At 29.0% G+C, this 17,606-nt stretch overlaps 1 protein-coding gene across 2 annotated transcripts; it reads right to left on the bottom strand.

The window, feature by feature from the left end:
- Positions 1–127: 127 nt before the first annotated feature.
- On the bottom strand, positions 128–17,299 carry LOC130901234 (protein MON2 homolog). 2 transcript variants are annotated; one of them, XM_057812445.1, is made up of 15 exons: positions 16,808–17,299; positions 16,624–16,755; positions 16,389–16,571; positions 15,778–15,982; positions 13,931–14,097; positions 13,409–13,606; positions 12,227–12,476; positions 11,951–12,095; positions 10,349–10,770; positions 9,143–10,019; positions 7,653–7,815; positions 4,505–5,889; positions 4,031–4,447; positions 3,071–3,153; positions 128–1,230 (listed from the first exon to the last, which is right to left on the bottom strand). In XM_057812445.1, exons 1-15 carry the CDS (start codon positions 16,925–16,927, stop codon positions 1,049–1,051), a joined length of 4,929 nt encoding a protein of 1,642 aa, XP_057668428.1. In that variant the 5' UTR covers positions 16,928–17,299; the 3' UTR covers positions 128–1,048. The 2 variants fall into 2 exon arrangements, with proteins under 2 accessions (XP_057668428.1, XP_057668437.1); XM_057812454.1 differs by lacking the exons at positions 15,778–15,982; positions 16,389–16,571; positions 16,624–16,755; positions 16,808–17,299 and adding an exon at positions 14,147–14,301.
- Between the last annotated feature and the right edge of the window lie 307 nt (positions 17,300–17,606).

The raw sequence follows: 17,606 nt of genomic DNA, 5'->3' as shown, positions 1-17,606 counted from the left end.
AAGTTCTCATTTTAAACAAAAGTGAATTTTCAAAATACCACGCCTGTAAGCGTGTTATTGAACTTTGAGGAACAGTTTATGTTATGGGATGATGATAATGTGGATTCGCGGCAGTTCAACAAAATTGTACAATTTAATTAATAATTTATTTATGAATGTAGCAAATAAAGTTTCTACAGCGATATATGCTTTAGCAATGGTTTCAAATATTTATTAACAACGTTCTTTTTATACTAAAAACAAAATAATTTCAGCAGTGGGACTCTACTGCTAAAATCTACTGGTCTATATAAATAGTAGAGCAGAATTTAAAGTGTGAGATAATGAATTTTGACTGATGTACATTGTTTTATATATATGAATATGTAATTTAGTACTGAAAAAATTGGTCCTAATAAAAAATTTATAGATTCATTACTCTAGTAGACTATCAGAAAGGATAATTTGTTTTAATAAAAATGTCTTACATAATATTTATAGCAAAGCTGTACAATTCGCGACAGATTCAAATAAAAACTATAAGCCTAATAGGCCCAATAATATGTCGTTGCCCATCAATAACCAAACGATAATATTTCATCGTACGATGTGTTGGGTTTTAGGTTTTAGCAAAAAACCGAAGAACGCACTAATCCTGCAGATGGATATCGTACTATTTAGAAATCAAAAGAATATCCTTCGTTTTTACATTACATACAAAGTATACTGCTTTTAACCTTCTATCTCATATAATTCTACTAAAGTATATCTGATGTTTTTCAGTTGTTTTTTTTACTTTTATTGATTCATTTCAATTAAGTGAATTGTTAAACAATCAATGAGTCAAGGTTTACTCGAACAATTTAGATTATGGTTTTTTAATAGAATTGAAATATAACCCACCAAGCACAGCCTTTTTGATAATCTACCTTCATTGGTATGGATTCAAGTGTATTTTATTATAAACATTAAATTTCATTAAGTCCATAAGTAAATCCCAGTGCTGATTATAATTTGTGTAATATGGTTACAGATATGACGACTTTGTACAGGTACGAAAATGATAATACTATATTAATGAATCTGGAATCTTAATAACATTATTGTTTCTATTATGTGGTGGTTGTAAAAGATCACAGAATTGTAGTAAAGCTTCTCTCAATGGTCTCGACACTTGAGTGGATGAAGTTGTTGTACATTCCACTAGATATGGGTAGAGATTTATGAGTTGTTCCCAAGCTTTATTGTCTTCTGAAGCAAAAATTTAATAATGAAACATTATGAATATGCAATAAAAATTTTATAGCTATACAGAAATAAAAGGAAATTCAAGATGTGAATCTGTTAAGACCAGTAACAATTTAAAATGGGAAACTGTTAGGATAAGAAACAATTCAAGATGTGAAACTGTCATTCTATTCTCTATTTAGTTGATAAACTTCACATACGTCAAAATCTTAAGATTTTCCATTTGATCAATTGGTGTATAAAGCACATCTACATAATAAATATAGATTTACAGTTTGTGTCAAAACTTCCAATTGTCATTTAATAAGTTATGGTTAAAGTAATTGCAGAATTTAGCTACATCAATGAATCTTTTATCCAATCCTATGAACTTTTCCCTTCAAATCAACGATTTGAAGAAACCAATTAAGTAGAACAATAACCATCAAAGTGATTTGTTATACTTGTAATACTTTGTAATACTTAATTTGTTATACTTAGTTGCACAAATAGTGACAGTCCAAGAAGAAAAACATTTGTATGCTTGAGCTCCTGTTTTGGTAAACATTTTTGAAACTTTCAAAAAGCTGAACATTGAACATTTGAAATGAATAACTTTATTTATATTATTATCTTCAAATAATTTTATACGTTAATAAATCATGAACACTTAATGAAATGGAAAAAAAAAATCTTGATAATGAGAAAGAAGAATATGAATTACTATAACAAAAATAGATAATCTCTGTAAATTTATCAGCGCAATTAATATTCATTTTCAACACAGTTGCCATAATAGAATACTTGCATGGTTTGAATTTTGGATAGTTTATATACAACTTTTATTATATATTTTTGTTCATTTTTTGATCAATTATTGAAATTTCAAAAATTTTGTAGTTAGTTTAAACATTTCAGTAAGTCCTACATATTGTGTGACGTCATAGGTATAAAATAAACCTTGAACATATGATACAAAGTAAATACGACAATAATTCTCTCAGTTATTTTTGAATAAGCGTTATCATTAAACTTTGATTAATCTGAAAAATGGTATATAAATTGTGTTTTGTGCCAGGATGTAAAAATACCACGACTAAAACACCTGACAAAGTTTTTGTATTATTCTAAGAAATTCGAATATACAAAAAAATGGTTTGTTAATTGTTGGTCGCTTTGATGATACTGTGAGATATGATTCTTTTGTTGCCAGGATCAATGTAATGTAAGTAAGATTTAAATTTAACTTATTTTAATATTTTATAGCAATTAAGTTTGATTTGCTTTCAATTTTTAAAGTGATTATAACATGCAAGAACTTAACCTATAAAAGGTTTATTCACTTAATTCTTATATAGAGGAAAATATTTTATTTATACGTAACTAATAAATATTATCTGTATTATAACAGCACATGTTATATTGCCGGCAACGATAACCTCGTAATCATCAAGCAACCAACTGCTCAATGTTTTTATTAAACTTATGACGTTACAACTGAAAACCCATAAGAATTGTTTTCTTATGTAGTTTAAAATTTGAAATTTTTGCGATTTTCAATCAAACATTTAGATATCAATTTTTCACTTTTAATAAAATATTTTATTTTCTGACATTATTTCATATAAAGAACTTATAAAATAAATACTTTTAAACAAATGCAAGTACCCTATTGTTACTAAAATAAATATAATTCTTTCTGAGAATTATTTCATATAGAGAACTTATAAAATAAATACTATTAAACAAATGCAAGTACCTATTGTTACTAAAATAAATATAATTCTTTCTGAGAATCTCCCAATAATTAATTTTTTAAAATGACATTTCAAAATTTTAATATGATTCAGAAAAATATACATACCTTTCACAGTGGTTGCCTTTTTCATAGAAACTATTAGAGTTGTTAGGGCTTTCAGTACAAAAGATATCTCGGATAGTCGATATCTGCAAATTTAATATAATGTCTATTAACTAGAAAATTTTAAAGACAATCTAATGTTTTGTAGTTATATTTGTAATAAAATAACTGATCATTTCTGATTTGAACCAATTTATACATATATTGAAGAATGTCACTATTATTGGTTTTTATCATCAAAAATTGAGCCATTTTCAATCTGGCTTTGTAGATTTTATTGTAGAATCCCTTTAGGATAGCCAGGATGACAGTATCTGTTGTGAATATATATATATATATATATATATATATATATATATATATATATATATATAAGGGCGGTTTTTTATTGGGAACGTGGGAAGGAAACACCAAAGTGTCCAATATATTTTCCGAGCTTTCAAATACTTATGTATTCATCGTCTGGGACTGAAATTATGATCAAATACAATATAAGAAATTTGTATAAATTTTACTTAATGCTTGTAAAAATTTTTAAACTCATAGAATTCAAAATTCAATATTCAAATTAACGTTGATAGAAATATTGATCAATTGAATTATTGATTCTGGTTACTATAGGAATTTTCATTAATTTTTTATTGGTTAGATTATGAATGACTTTGAATTTTTATAGGTTAGAAAAGGATAAGTTTCAGTGAATGATGTTTAATATTGATTTTTAAATTTATGGATAACATTAAATTTCAATAGGTTAGGTCGTTCTGGATGTAGTTTAATATTCATTGGCTTGAATATAAATGACAATAAATTTTATAGGTTAAGTCGTTAAGTGAAGTTGAAAGTTATGGGTTAGGTCAGGTTAGTTGGTTGTTAATGGCGTTGAATTTTAATAGAATTCGTTTTTTTCAAAATTTAAAAGATATGCATAAATTACATAACAATTGAGGAATGAAGATTTACCGTGGCAGTGGACATTTTCCACTAAGTTTTTCATCTTCGATGTATTTTTTTAAAACTTCTTGAAACCGATGTAATAAAGATGTAACTGCCAAATGTCCAGCAATACCATTGTTTTTATCATCACTACTAGTTAAGAGTCCATTGTTTGCTCCATCAATCAAAGAAAATTGAAGTAATGTTTCAAAACATGTTTTTGCAAATTCTTCTCTGAGCGTTAGTTCAATATCGCCATCAGTTTTGACATTTGTAGCAGAATGGATGGATCCTTTATTTAAAAGAATCACAACTTGCATAATAAAGTCTTTTGGAATATTTTTGGAATAAGGTAAGACTTCAGTACGTAATAAATCTATTATTTGACAATCTGTTGCCTCGTCAGAAACCATTTCATCTAAGCCTTTTTCTCCCGGAGCGCATCTATAAATTAGATGAACTTTTTTCTTACTAATCATAAATAAATGACAATATACTTACGTGGTTGGAAATAAAAAGTCATTGAGTGTATTGTAAAGTTCGTTCCACATAGTTGCAAATTGATTTCCATGACCTCTAGCGACTTTAAGCCCAACTTTAAGTACTGTCAACAGGCTATTAGCCGCTAATTTCCATATACTGTTTGATACACAATTGTACTTAAGAGCTAAAGGAGTATGGAGCGTTACAATAATGTCTTTCAATATATTTGCTGTAATTACTTCAGGGTTTTCAGCAGTCTTTTCATACAGTTTTACAACCATAGATATAGATTTTTCTCCAAATGGCACATAGTTCATTGTCACCCAATCTGCCATTTTATTATGTTTATTTTCTACTTTAGAACAAGTTGGAGGAGAGCAAGTGAACTTTGAAAATGACAATAGTAAGGTGAATATTTCAGGTATCATTTTTGAATTATTTTTTAGTAGAGCTTCCTTTTGCAATAATTCCATAACATGCAAAACTCCATCATGTAACGGTGTTAAAGTAATATCTGAGGAAGTGGAGATTATATATGGAGTTTCTCCAAATACAGGAATGCTTACAGCGTTCAAAAGGACAGCGCCTAACTGTTTTAAATCTTCTAAAGTAAATGTGATTTTTACATGCTGAAATACATTTGGAAATATTTGTACTAAGGCTGTAAGAAACATCTGGCTTGGAATATAAAAATCTTCTTGTGTCTCTTGCTCTATTAATGGTACAGTAATCTCTGTACCAATTTTTACCCAAATTTTCCACGCAACAACCCAAATATCTTTATCATCGCATGATATTTTATTGTCACCATTTTGATTTTTGTTAAGAAATAAAATTTCTTGAAAGGATTTGAGAGCTGCTATGGATACTTCATTATTTTTACTTAAAGCTGCATTTTCTATGAATTCTAGTAGAATAGACCAGGCTCTAGGAAAATCTCCTAAAGCTTGGAGGAGTTGTCTCTTGGTATTAAATACTCTAGCTACTCCTGACAATGTAAGCACTTGAGTTTCAGCCCACTGTTTTTGAGCAGTATTCCTTGTATGATGAATCAAAATATTGCCTCCAGCATCTACTTTTTCACTACTAGCAGAATTAGAAAGGCTTCTAACTTTATCTAATAGAGGAAACAAGACCTGCCAAAGCAAAACCTGCCATGTTGACTGTTTTAATAAACTACCATGAGCAGATATTGTTGAGAATAAGGTTTGGCCAGCCGATTTCCTGACGGCAGGTCTGCTATCTACACATAAGTCCCCTAACCTTGCATACAGACACATCCAAAGTTTGTCGAAACTTGGCATGTTAAGTGTTCCTGGAAAGTCTGGCAAAACAGTGTTGTCTTCATTAGAAGCTTGACTGAGTTTTCCTTGGTTCTGGTGAAAATAATCTGATATATTCCACTGAAATGATAAAAAAATGAAAATTGTAAATTTTTTTTTCATATATAATATTGAAACAAATATGTAGAATACAATATATGATACTATCAAATTGTAACTATTTAGGGCTATAAAAATTATGCTTTTGTTGTTAAATTGTTTTAATTTTAGATCTCTTCTGATTAAAAATAAAACTATTTTGATAAAAACCCAAATACATCAAAACGTTAATTTTTCACATGTTTTAAAATCTTTAAAAAATTGTTGATTAGAAGAGACCCAAATTCAAGACAATTTAGCAAAAAACATATAAGACTTTAAGATTTAATCTAATTTTTTTTGGTGTTGTGTAAAAAAATAATAACCAAATACAAAATTCTTTACCCATAGTTATGACAATACTTCAATTGATTAATGAACTTTGGGACAGTTCGTATCCATCACTACTTTTTTTCAGGTACTTACTTAACCTAGTTCTATGTTTGCTCTCATTAGATATTTTTCTGTTAGACAAATGTTTTTTGAAGATATAATATTTTATAATAGCAAAAAATTGGTAATTTTTATGCCTCTAAATGTTTTTAATTTTAAGCCTCTTCTGATTTCTTTTAGTCTATCAAAATATGATATGATATAAAATATGATAAAATCAGAATAGAAATTTGTTTCAACAAGAAATATTAATTTTTCCTTAGTTTTTACATTTCAAATACATAACGTATGTAATTTTTTATCTGGTATCTCTTGCTGTTTTATGCTGTGTGATATTTTTGTTGTTCCAGAATATATTTTGTACAACTAGAAGTATTTAGAACGAGATTTATAGTTCTTCTACAATTTAAGTTGGTACATTTTAAAGGGTACTATCAACAAGTTTACTGAAATTTTACTGGTTGTATGTTAGTTATAATATTCGTACTTACTGTTGAAAAAAATGGAAACTCCTAACTACATATAATCGGTTGACAGTACTTTGGTAATAAATAAATCTAGTAGGTTCACAATTTTGTTACTATATGTTGGCTTAGAAATTGTATTTCCCGTAATGATTTAATAACTCGCAAAAGCTTGTTTTCTTTGGTAGTTACACTTCTTGAACCAAGGGCACAGTTAACTCTACTACAAATATGAATTAGGGTCCTAATAATTGTAATTAAATAATTCATGTTTTCAAATTGTACTGTAATCAGACCTATATATCAGAAACAAGACCAGAAACATCAAAAATGAAACAACTCTTGGAGTTGGAAAGAGGTGGAGTGACATCTAGAGCCAGAATATCGAAAAAGAAACAGGCATTAGACCTATTATGAAAGAAAGAAGAAGAAGAAATTGTGCTTGGGATGAGAGTATACAACTTCCATTTTTGTATTTTGACATAATCTCGATGATTACAGATACATTTGGTTTTAAAATATTTTTGATTTTAAAAGTGATCTGAATTGTCTTTTGCTTGCTATTCCTTTTATCTATACTTAATTTGTAAAATGTATTTTCGCAATAATAAGATATCAATATTGTCAGTTGTTAACGCCTTCAAAGACGCTAGTTTTGTAAAATTTGTTGGTGTCTTATATTAAACTTCTAATAGCAGTAGATAGTTTGTAGTTAATATTTACTTATACTTTTTTCTATATTATTCTAATAATAAGTTTAGGTCAGTTAATTAGTATAACAGATGTTGAATCAGAATTTTTGGGCTTGATTTTATTTACACATTTATTGAAAAAATTAGATGAAAAGTAATGGTTACTAACAATATTAGTTTAAATAATTTACATTACCATCAAACCAACTGCTGTTAAAGATATGTTCAATTCTTGTGTCTGAGAACCAAATTTAGAGACAGTATCTACACACAAAGGTAAACATCTCCATGGCATCACAGGTAAAAAATCTGTTATAACTAGCTGGAGACACTGGAATGCTATACGAATGAGGTTTTCCCTGAAAGTGCAAAGTTGCTTTAATATTTATAGGTAAAAACATGGTTTTGTTAACTTCTATCATTTTTTTTGTACAACTAATTTCCTGTTTTAATGAATGAAAATATATTACTTTAACACATGCCATTCAGTTGTTACATTTTTAATCAAACATTTTGGATGTTTGAATGTTCCTTTGTTTAAGTATTGTGGCACAGAAGTCAGGTCTGATTCCCGGATTTCCATAGATAAGCCCCAATCTTATCTTTAATATATATATACGAGAAACGTAACAAGCTGAATGGCATGTTATAACTTCTTCATACTTATTCGAAAATTAATATTTTTTAAAACTGTTTTGCTTAACTTTTCAGAATCTAAGTTTGAAAAAAAAAGTTTCAATTAGAATGTTTGGTATATTCACACACTTTTAACAATTATGGCCTAGCTTCCACGATACACATACACCGTTATGTTGAATAGTCGGCTCAATGTGATACGCCTTACGCATAACGTTATGCTGGAATCCGAATGCTTTATTGGCCATTGAGATTAGGGTTGGAGTTCTACGTATTTACTGTGTTTTTGATATTTTTTTGTGTTCAGCATAGAGTTGAACTAACTGTTATTATTTTCTTTTAAAGATTGTACTTTCTATTATGAGATCATAATATCATTGCTATATGCAAAAACACTAATTTAAATACCAAAGACACAGGTATTAAATACTTTGGTTTCCATAAAAAAGACTTGGCGAAAGCAGTGGATGGGATCCTGTGGTTGAGAGGATAAAATGAATTAAAAATATAGTGAATGAATGTCGTAAATCACAAAATAACACATGCAATTCCTATTTTTTTCAATAATTATACTTATTTTATGTCGTTCTCGAATCACTTGTGAAATTATAAACAAAAACGTTTTCAGTCTGGTTGGAAATATTTAGATACGATACCCCTTTTTTATGTGGTATTTATTTTAGCACGTGTTCCATTCATTTCAAAGAAGGTAGTTCCATATAATGTAAGTGTCTAGGTTTAAAACATTTTTTAGTTACCTATATATTATTAGCTCAAAGAAATAAATAAAATATATTAAAAACAATATTATTAAATTGAATACTTTCATAATTTTTCTAATCATATTTTGAATAGATCTTTTTTCACAAAACAGGCAGGAAATTATATCACGCGAGAGAGATCGCGCATGTCTGCGCATAGGCATACCGCTGTGTGTGTATCGTGCTATTTTTATTACTCTCTTTTTATTGGATAATCAATAACTTGCCATTTTTTTTGAAAAGCTGTTGACGGAGTTTAAATATGGTTTTGCAAATAATACCAACTTACCCATGTTGGTCATTTACAGCTCCAATAATACCAAGAACTAGAGGCCAACCATGTGACAGTGTCTCTCCATTAGTATGTAAAATTTGTAACACACATTCCAATTGCTTTTGTCTAACATCTCCATGGGGCACTGAAGATAATTCATACAAGGGTCCCAAAAGCAATGTTTGAAGTTTCTGATTTTCCCTTAGGGGTATAGCGTGATTATAATGTAGAGCAGACTTTACTAAATATGTTATAGCTTCTACTCCCCAACCACGCATTCTAATATGAGGGTGATGGCAAACCTCTAGAAGATGATTTGTTAGAGGTCGCCAAAGTACCTCAATTCTTGACATATTTACTAACCCTGTTTCTAAAAGCTTAGCAACAGCAAATAATGATGGTTCTCTATTTGAATAAGCAAGTTCCATAGCTTCTTGTGACAGTTTACACAAAGCACTTATCAAATGATGTAGGGCTACATCATCTAAATATTGACTAGATTCGAACAATTTACTCAGCATTGTTGACAAAACGGGCAAGTTGTCCATAACAGAACTGGTAATAACAGCATTAGTATCTGCTGTAGGTCGACCAGCTTTCAAACTGCCACCAGTTGACGGTTTTAAGCCCAATATCCACACAAGATGTTGTAAAGTAGTTAAAACTAAATGCCAAGATGTACCTAAAATACCTCCATGACAATGTGCTAAGCTTAGCAATGCTCTCATTGACTGTAAATTTTTTGCAGTTAACATCACAGGTCCTTGTTGAGTACCTGCTGGAATTGATGACGTTGGAAGAGGAGTACCAACTGCTACAACTTGTTGACGATATTCTGTTTCACCATACTGGACTACCATAGGAAGATTTATATCCTGACTATCTCTATGCGCTAGAAATGTATGAAAATGATTATTTGTTTATTTATACAAACACTAATGCATTGTTTATATGATATATGCACCAATCACCTTCGAATTTTACGATATACTAGGATAAAATTCAAACAAATTCAAACCACCGAATGAAAATTTTCGGAATTATTGAAATTTTAACAAATTTTTCATTTTACAAGTTATGAATATGTTTAACAGTCCATTTTAAAGTACCACCTAAGTTTTACATATACATTATTTTTTTAGTTCTATATTTTCAGTAACTCCGTTTTGGTATATTCTATTACAATAATTTTCAATTGATTGAAAGTCTTGATACACTTACCTTGTCTAAGGTTTACACCAGAAGTAACAGCATTCAAAACAGTTAGAGCGTAATGTGGTGGTAATGAAGATTTGCAAATTGCAGTTATAAAAGCATCTCTTGGAGTGTGTAAGTCAAGCATTCCGCACAAGGAAGTGTAAGTCTGAATAGCTTTTAAAACGTTCTCAGATACAGATTCTTCAGTACTAGCATCAACAAGTGGACTTAAAGCAGCCAACAATCCACACCAACTGGAGTTGATAAGCTGACAATTTAACTCTCTACTATTTTCTTTCTTAGGCACCACAGGTTCCTCTGGAAGATGTTGAGGATTTATGGTAATTTGAAGAGATCTGATGATTTCCATCAAACATGCGTAAGCTACTGATATGCCATAACCATCTGGAACTATGGGGGGTTCTATTTTATCCAGCATTTCCAAACTAAAATAGAATCATATTGCTATGTCAATATTTATATACACAAGTGAAATTGGGTTTTTGAAATTTTTTTATTTCGTGTTAAATGGAAAGATCATATATATGTTTTATAACAAAACTATTTTTTTTTCGCAATAATTCAAAAGTTGTTTCAAAATAAAATTTTTTGAATTCAGTACCGAAGGCACGCCGATAGCTCCCGAACAAGATGATAAAAGTGAAGATCATTTCGATGTAAGTATTTCTTAACAATATTGTTATTAATTATTATTTATCTATGTATACAAATCAAATAATTATTATATACTTAAGTAAAGTTCAGTGAATACATTTTTTTAACTGAACTCATATCATTTAAAATCATAGAATTGAATGGCGACCCAAGGGTCATAGGTTCGCCATCCAAGTATATATATAAATATATATATATATATATATATATATATATATATATATATATATATATATATATATATATATATATATATATATATGTAAAGAAGTCTTGCTATATTAGCTATATTATGAGTAGTTTTTTTATTGGGAACGTGGCAAGGAAACACCAAAACTTCAATATATTATCCAAGCTTTCTAATACTTATGTATTGATCGTCTGGGAAATAATTAAGATTTCCAGTATTTTGATATTATTAAAGCTTATAAAAATTTTTAATCTCATGGATTCAATATTCAAATTGACTTTGATGGAAATATTTCTATATATATATAAATATTAATAAATATTTATACAAAACATATATTGTATGTGATATTTTCTTTATTCAGTCTTCAATCAAATACTTAGTGAGCTAGATCTAAGATTATTCCAAAAAGACAAAGATGGGGTCGATTTTTTTCTACAATATTTAGTGATTTCAACAAATGTTTCATTTAGTCAAGAATGGTCTTGATCTAAGGATATCTTAGAACATTTATTTAATCTAGTTAAAAGAAAAACATGGAGGAGTAGGAAACAGTTGATCCAGAGGCAGTGAGAAGCAGTAGATATTTTACATATCCATATGTCCACATATTAGAAATTTCATATTTTTGTTGATATTTGGTCCCAGCTGCTATTATCGAAAATATGCAACAAAACTATTTGTGTCATGCGAATAAACAGTTAAACAATAAAACCCTTTAATTATAAACTTTTTAAGAAACAAATTGTTGTAATACTCACTAAGTAGATTTTGTTTGTCCAGTGGGGAATGTAGCTACAATAGGTAACCATACTCCTCTCAAAAGAAAGCCTGGTTGGGGAGAAACTCCGGGCCCTGCTGGTAAGCCTCCAAGGTACACAGGAGGCTGACCTTGTGCTACTGGAACTAAAATAAATTAGAAAATTTACAATATTATGTTTAATTTGAAATGTTTTCATTAATTGTATGAATATTTTATATATATAAATTTAATGGAGTGAAAAAACTATCACTATGAATTAAAATTATATACTTACTGCCTGCTCCCATCTGCAATTGTGGGCTAACAAATAAAGATTGTACATAGGCACCTAAAGAATTCACAATATCTTGGAAAATGCTTGTTGTATGTACATTCAAATCATAACATTCACAAAATGAGTTCAACAGTTCCGGCTGGATAGTCATTTTATGTAAAACTTCTAGTGCAAGTGACCTCTGCCAAGTAGGTTTGTCAGGATCCAGAAATTTTACAATTAAAGACAAGAATATTTCACATTCCGTCACCTACAAAAAATATAAATACAAATTGTAATCATAAGACAATTCAAGATTGAGTTAATTAATTTCATGTTCAGATTAATGTGAAGCTGTACATTACAATAAGTCATGATCATGCTCTGATAACTCTGTTAACTATAAGATTTTGACAAGTGATTCCTGTAATATTGGACAACAATCATCAAGAATCCAAAATGCCATTAAGTATTCAAACCAAACACTCTTTTTTTAAATATATTTATATAAAGATATCACTATGATTAATGAATTGATTCTAACAACAATGAGCTTGGAAACGACATTTGAATTATTATGTTTCAGAAAGGGACACATTTAAATTTAGCAATTTATCTGGTTTCTCTATAATTATTTCACAATTAATTATCAAAATTCGGATAAATACGTTGCTGCCCTCGTTTTCCTTGTAGCGGTACGGCTGGTAAGCTACTTCAACAGTTCCAATTGCTTGACTAGAGAATTAGTTCACATAAGATATATTACGCCTTTGTTATAGTATGTTTTTTGAAATTTCTACTCGAAATATTCGATATAAATATTGTGCCAAACTGTATAAATACAATAATAACTACACCAAATAAAGTATTCATTAGTGTACCAAAAGGAGAGAAAATATAGAAATAGTGGTGTAATGCCTTGAAGAGGAACAATAAAATAATAAAAGTTCTTTTGAATATATGTAATCGGTATTGTGAAGATAATTTCGAAGTAGCGACTAGTCACTCTAGCCAGTATCATTTTGTAAAACAGGCTGGTCGCTCTCATACACAATTGGCGCTGATGACGTAGGACCTGTTTGGTATGGATCTCGGGTGAAATTCTAAACTTTATAAGTTTGTTAATACTAAGTACTGATTTTCTGATTTCCCTCACAATATAAATTATATCTTTCATGCATTAGGTTGATTTTTAAAACTTACCAATAAGCTATGGTATTTTTGGATAAGAATGGATACCACTCTTAGTAGTCTCATACTAATTGGAAAGTATGGTTTTTCAAATGGAGTAGCCTGCTGAATACTGCTTGGTACATTGCTTCTGTATTTAATATTTGGGGAAAATAATTTTATGACTAAAGCACATACTCTCTCCTTAAGAAGGAAGCTGAATTCAACATTCTATAAATAAGTAACAGTTATTACATAGATCAGTACCTTCTAAAAATCTATACTTTTTTGTGAATAACATATGCTATTTGTTTTATTTATTATGAAAATGTGAAAAATTACATTAAAAAACATGTTTAACAAATCAAAGGTCAGTGATATTTGTTATTATTATTATTATTATTAAAAGAGCACCTATTGGAAAAGCAAGCACAAATAAAACAATTTGTATGATATCTTCCATAAAATCGAAATATATGAAAAGTGTGATATAAAAACTCACACTCCAGAATTCTTAGTACTCTGTATTATATTTTACTTGAAAATCTAATTTACCTTATAAAATACTAAAGAAAATTGTGTTAATACTGATTCCAGTAACTCTAGTCCAAATGTCCTTGTCATTTCTGTCATGCCAATTAACCAAAAAGGTTGATCTGCATTTACTAATTGTACTAAATCTTGAAATAGTAAAAACGCATCTCCAGCACATGGTGGTAAGCCTGTAACAGTTAGAGTATTAGAAGTTCAATATAATTTTAAATCTAGTACAGTAAGATCCCACTTGACGCTTTCTCTTTTAGCGCTGTTTTATTTCAACCCGAGGATTCCCCGAAATTGTGCGCAGCGCTAGGTTTCCAAATATGTCCGAAGCACTGTAGTTGAGCTTCTTATTTGGTATGGTGCTGTACGAATGCATTTCTATCCCATGACGAGAAACGAGCACCAGGATTTAAAACTGCAAAAGATCTACTGTGTGGTAACACAAGCAGAGATTTCAAATGAAAACCACTATTAGTTTATCACTCCAAAAACCCAATAGTGATGGAGACATATCTAAATCAACATTATCTCTGACTTGAGAGTCAAATAAAAATATATGGATAACTATGAATATTTTCCAGGATTGGTTCACTGAACATTTTTCCCCATCTGATAAACGTTATGTGAAATTAGAAAACTTTAACAAAAAGCACTACTATTCATTGATAATGCTCCAAGCCACCCAACAAATTTATAAGACTTAACAATATGCATTCCATTCAAAGTGGTTTTCTTGCTGTCTAAAATAACTGCCTCAATCCAACCAATGCACTAAGGAGTTATATATTCAATTTTAAGGCTTATTACTTGTACGAACATTTAAGCAGTGATTTCAAAGAAGAGAAATAAGAACTTTCGATGGCATTTGTAAAAAAGAGTTTGATCACTATAACTGAAATTATGGATAGAATAGACTGAATAATTTGTATGACTTGCAATTTTATTTGTTTTTATAAGTATATTTGTTTATATTTTTTCTACTTTTGTAAGATAAATAGTTAATTATTAAAAGCCATAATTCCTAAATTAAATGCATAACTAATTTTCTATCCATCTTACCCCAACCCCATTAAGTGGGGTCTTACTGTAGAATGACGCAAACCTGAAAATTATTTTTATTGGACAAAGGAGCCAATAATAGAGTAATTAGACAAACATTTGTTATATTGATCTAATCTTGAATAGTAATATTTATCTTACTGATAATGTAGCTTATTGACATTTAGTAAATAATTTGAAATATAAACCAAACACAACCAACAATTATTATATTATTTACTACATAGAAACATTAAATTGGCAAATAGATATGTTGCAATTACTAACAGCAAACATTAAAGCAGATATGACCAAATCAATAATGAACTATATGATTAAGCAAAAAATGTCGCAATAAAGAAATGTCATTGCATATTTAAAACTAAAATTTAGTATTTTACTGATGTATTTCTGAAATTCATTATAATTTGCAAACAAAACGAAGATTGATTTAGTGAATAACATAATTACTAAATTTTAGTGCAGATAAAGTCATGAGACTGTAAAGGGCTTTTCCACATTTTCTAAGTAAACCATGGAAAGATTATGGGATACCCAGCTTATTCCTTAGGTTTATAATATTTCTATAATTAGTTAATGTTATGAACTTTATCTTGTTACAGCAAAACAGGAAATCAGACTTACATAATCTATCATTATTTCAATTTTCTATTTTATCAGCTGGCCCAAAGTACAATTATGTTTGGTATTTTGTTATACAGTAAACAATTAGGTAATAAAAGTATGTTTGGTTAATCTATCAATTCAAAATGTTCCAAGTACAAATGGATAACTATAATTTGTATATTTTATTTCCTTACCTTTTGGTGGGTTCCCACTAGGAACTTTCAAATCTTCAAAGTTGATAGGTATTCTCTGAGGCAAATTTTCAGCTTTTGAAAATTGTTCATGTTCAGATACAACTCTTTCAAATACAAGATATACCAATTGTCTTACAGTTGCACCAGCTGTATTTATAGTTGTTGAATTTTTTGCAAAGTGGAGTCGAAAACATAGTACTAAAGTCTATAAAAATATAGATTAAATTTATAATTAAACAGGTTTTTTGTGAAAAATGAGTCTACTCCATTAATAGATGTTGAAATGTGATCATTGTACACCATAAACTTCAAAATAGTATTATATTGTTTTATCAACAATACAGTATGTCATTTTATAATTAAAGGACATATTGAAATATTTTTTTCAACATATTCATTTGGGAACATATTCTCTAAGCTAAATTACTTATGCTTAGCATCTCAGTGTCTAAATATCCCTTCTAAATTCAAGTTTCCAATATTAAATATAAGAAACTAAATGAAGAGAAAGCTCAAATGTATTTAGTGAGTCAAGGCATACACACATTTTGAAAACAAACCTCTGTGATGAATGAACTATTATTTCAATAGGAAAAAATGCTTCGACTTACCCTTGCCAAAGTTTCACCATGAACTACAGTGTTTGTTGTCAATAGTAGAGTAACAGTTTGCAATATTTTGACCTCTTCTATACCCAGTTCCATAAGAGCCCATAATGTATCAGTAATGTATAAAGCACCTTTTTGATCCACTAATTGATGAGTTATCAGTTTTTGCATTATTTGTAAACATAGCTACAAGACATAATCTTTTTTGTATTGGAACTTATACATTCAAAACACTTACTCTTATCAGTTTAACATCCTTCGTTTCACAACCTTGAGAAAGGGGGTAGATAATTTGGTTGACAACATAATATATTGACGTTTGTGGTGAAGATTGAGTACTTTTTAACTTATTAATAGCTTCCTCGCAAGCCTACAACGTAAAATAATTGTAATGTATACTTCAATCACAAAATAAGTTTTACCTCTTTCACTTGGGGATATTTCTTTTTGGATTCTGAAGAGAGACTTTTAAAATCACTCTGTAAAGTTTCAATAAAGGCCGGAGAAAGCTCTACATTATGTGTACTTCCCTCATAAGCCATTCTATTGCAATTATTTCATCACAATAAAGATAAATCTTCATAAACACAGATGAGCTGGCACTTGTCAGTTGTCCGTAATTTAATTTAACTTCAATACGAAATATGTTTAATATTGCAATATAAACACCTCCATTCCAGTTAAGAAATTCTAATGTCACAAAACATAATTAAAACTTTGACTAAATCTTCACAGTTAGTTGATTTCTGTATTTGGATCTTTCCATTTGACTAATTTGACATTTATAAAAATACATTCATGAAGTTAGAAACTAACCTAAACCCCACCTCTACGATTCTTCTTTTCTATAAATAATATAATATAATGTATTTTTTATCTGATAGTGTGTAATGTAATTAAACCCCATACAATTCGACTTGGCATAAACCTTTTTTAATACATAATTGCAATGTTTATTAAAACGACCACATAATTGAAAGTTTCATGTACTTGAAAGTAGATGGCTACACTGATACTATTTTTGAATTTAAGAGTTAATTCAAATATTTGTTAAAATATTAGTAGTTAATTAATGATTTATATATAAAATGATTAATTTTCAGCAATAATTAATAGGTTAACAAGTATAGTAAGACGGCAGCTCAATATAGATTCAGAAACATTTCAATACATACCTATCTATGTGAAGTTCATAGTATAAACAAAAAAATTGTTACAATT

This window comes from Diorhabda carinulata, chromosome 1 (assembly GCF_026250575.1).
Source record: "Diorhabda carinulata isolate Delta chromosome 1, icDioCari1.1, whole genome shotgun sequence".
In the NCBI taxonomy this organism is placed as follows: Eukaryota; Metazoa; Arthropoda; class Insecta; order Coleoptera; family Chrysomelidae; genus Diorhabda; species Diorhabda carinulata.
This window is presented reverse-complemented; position numbering and strand designations above follow the sequence as displayed.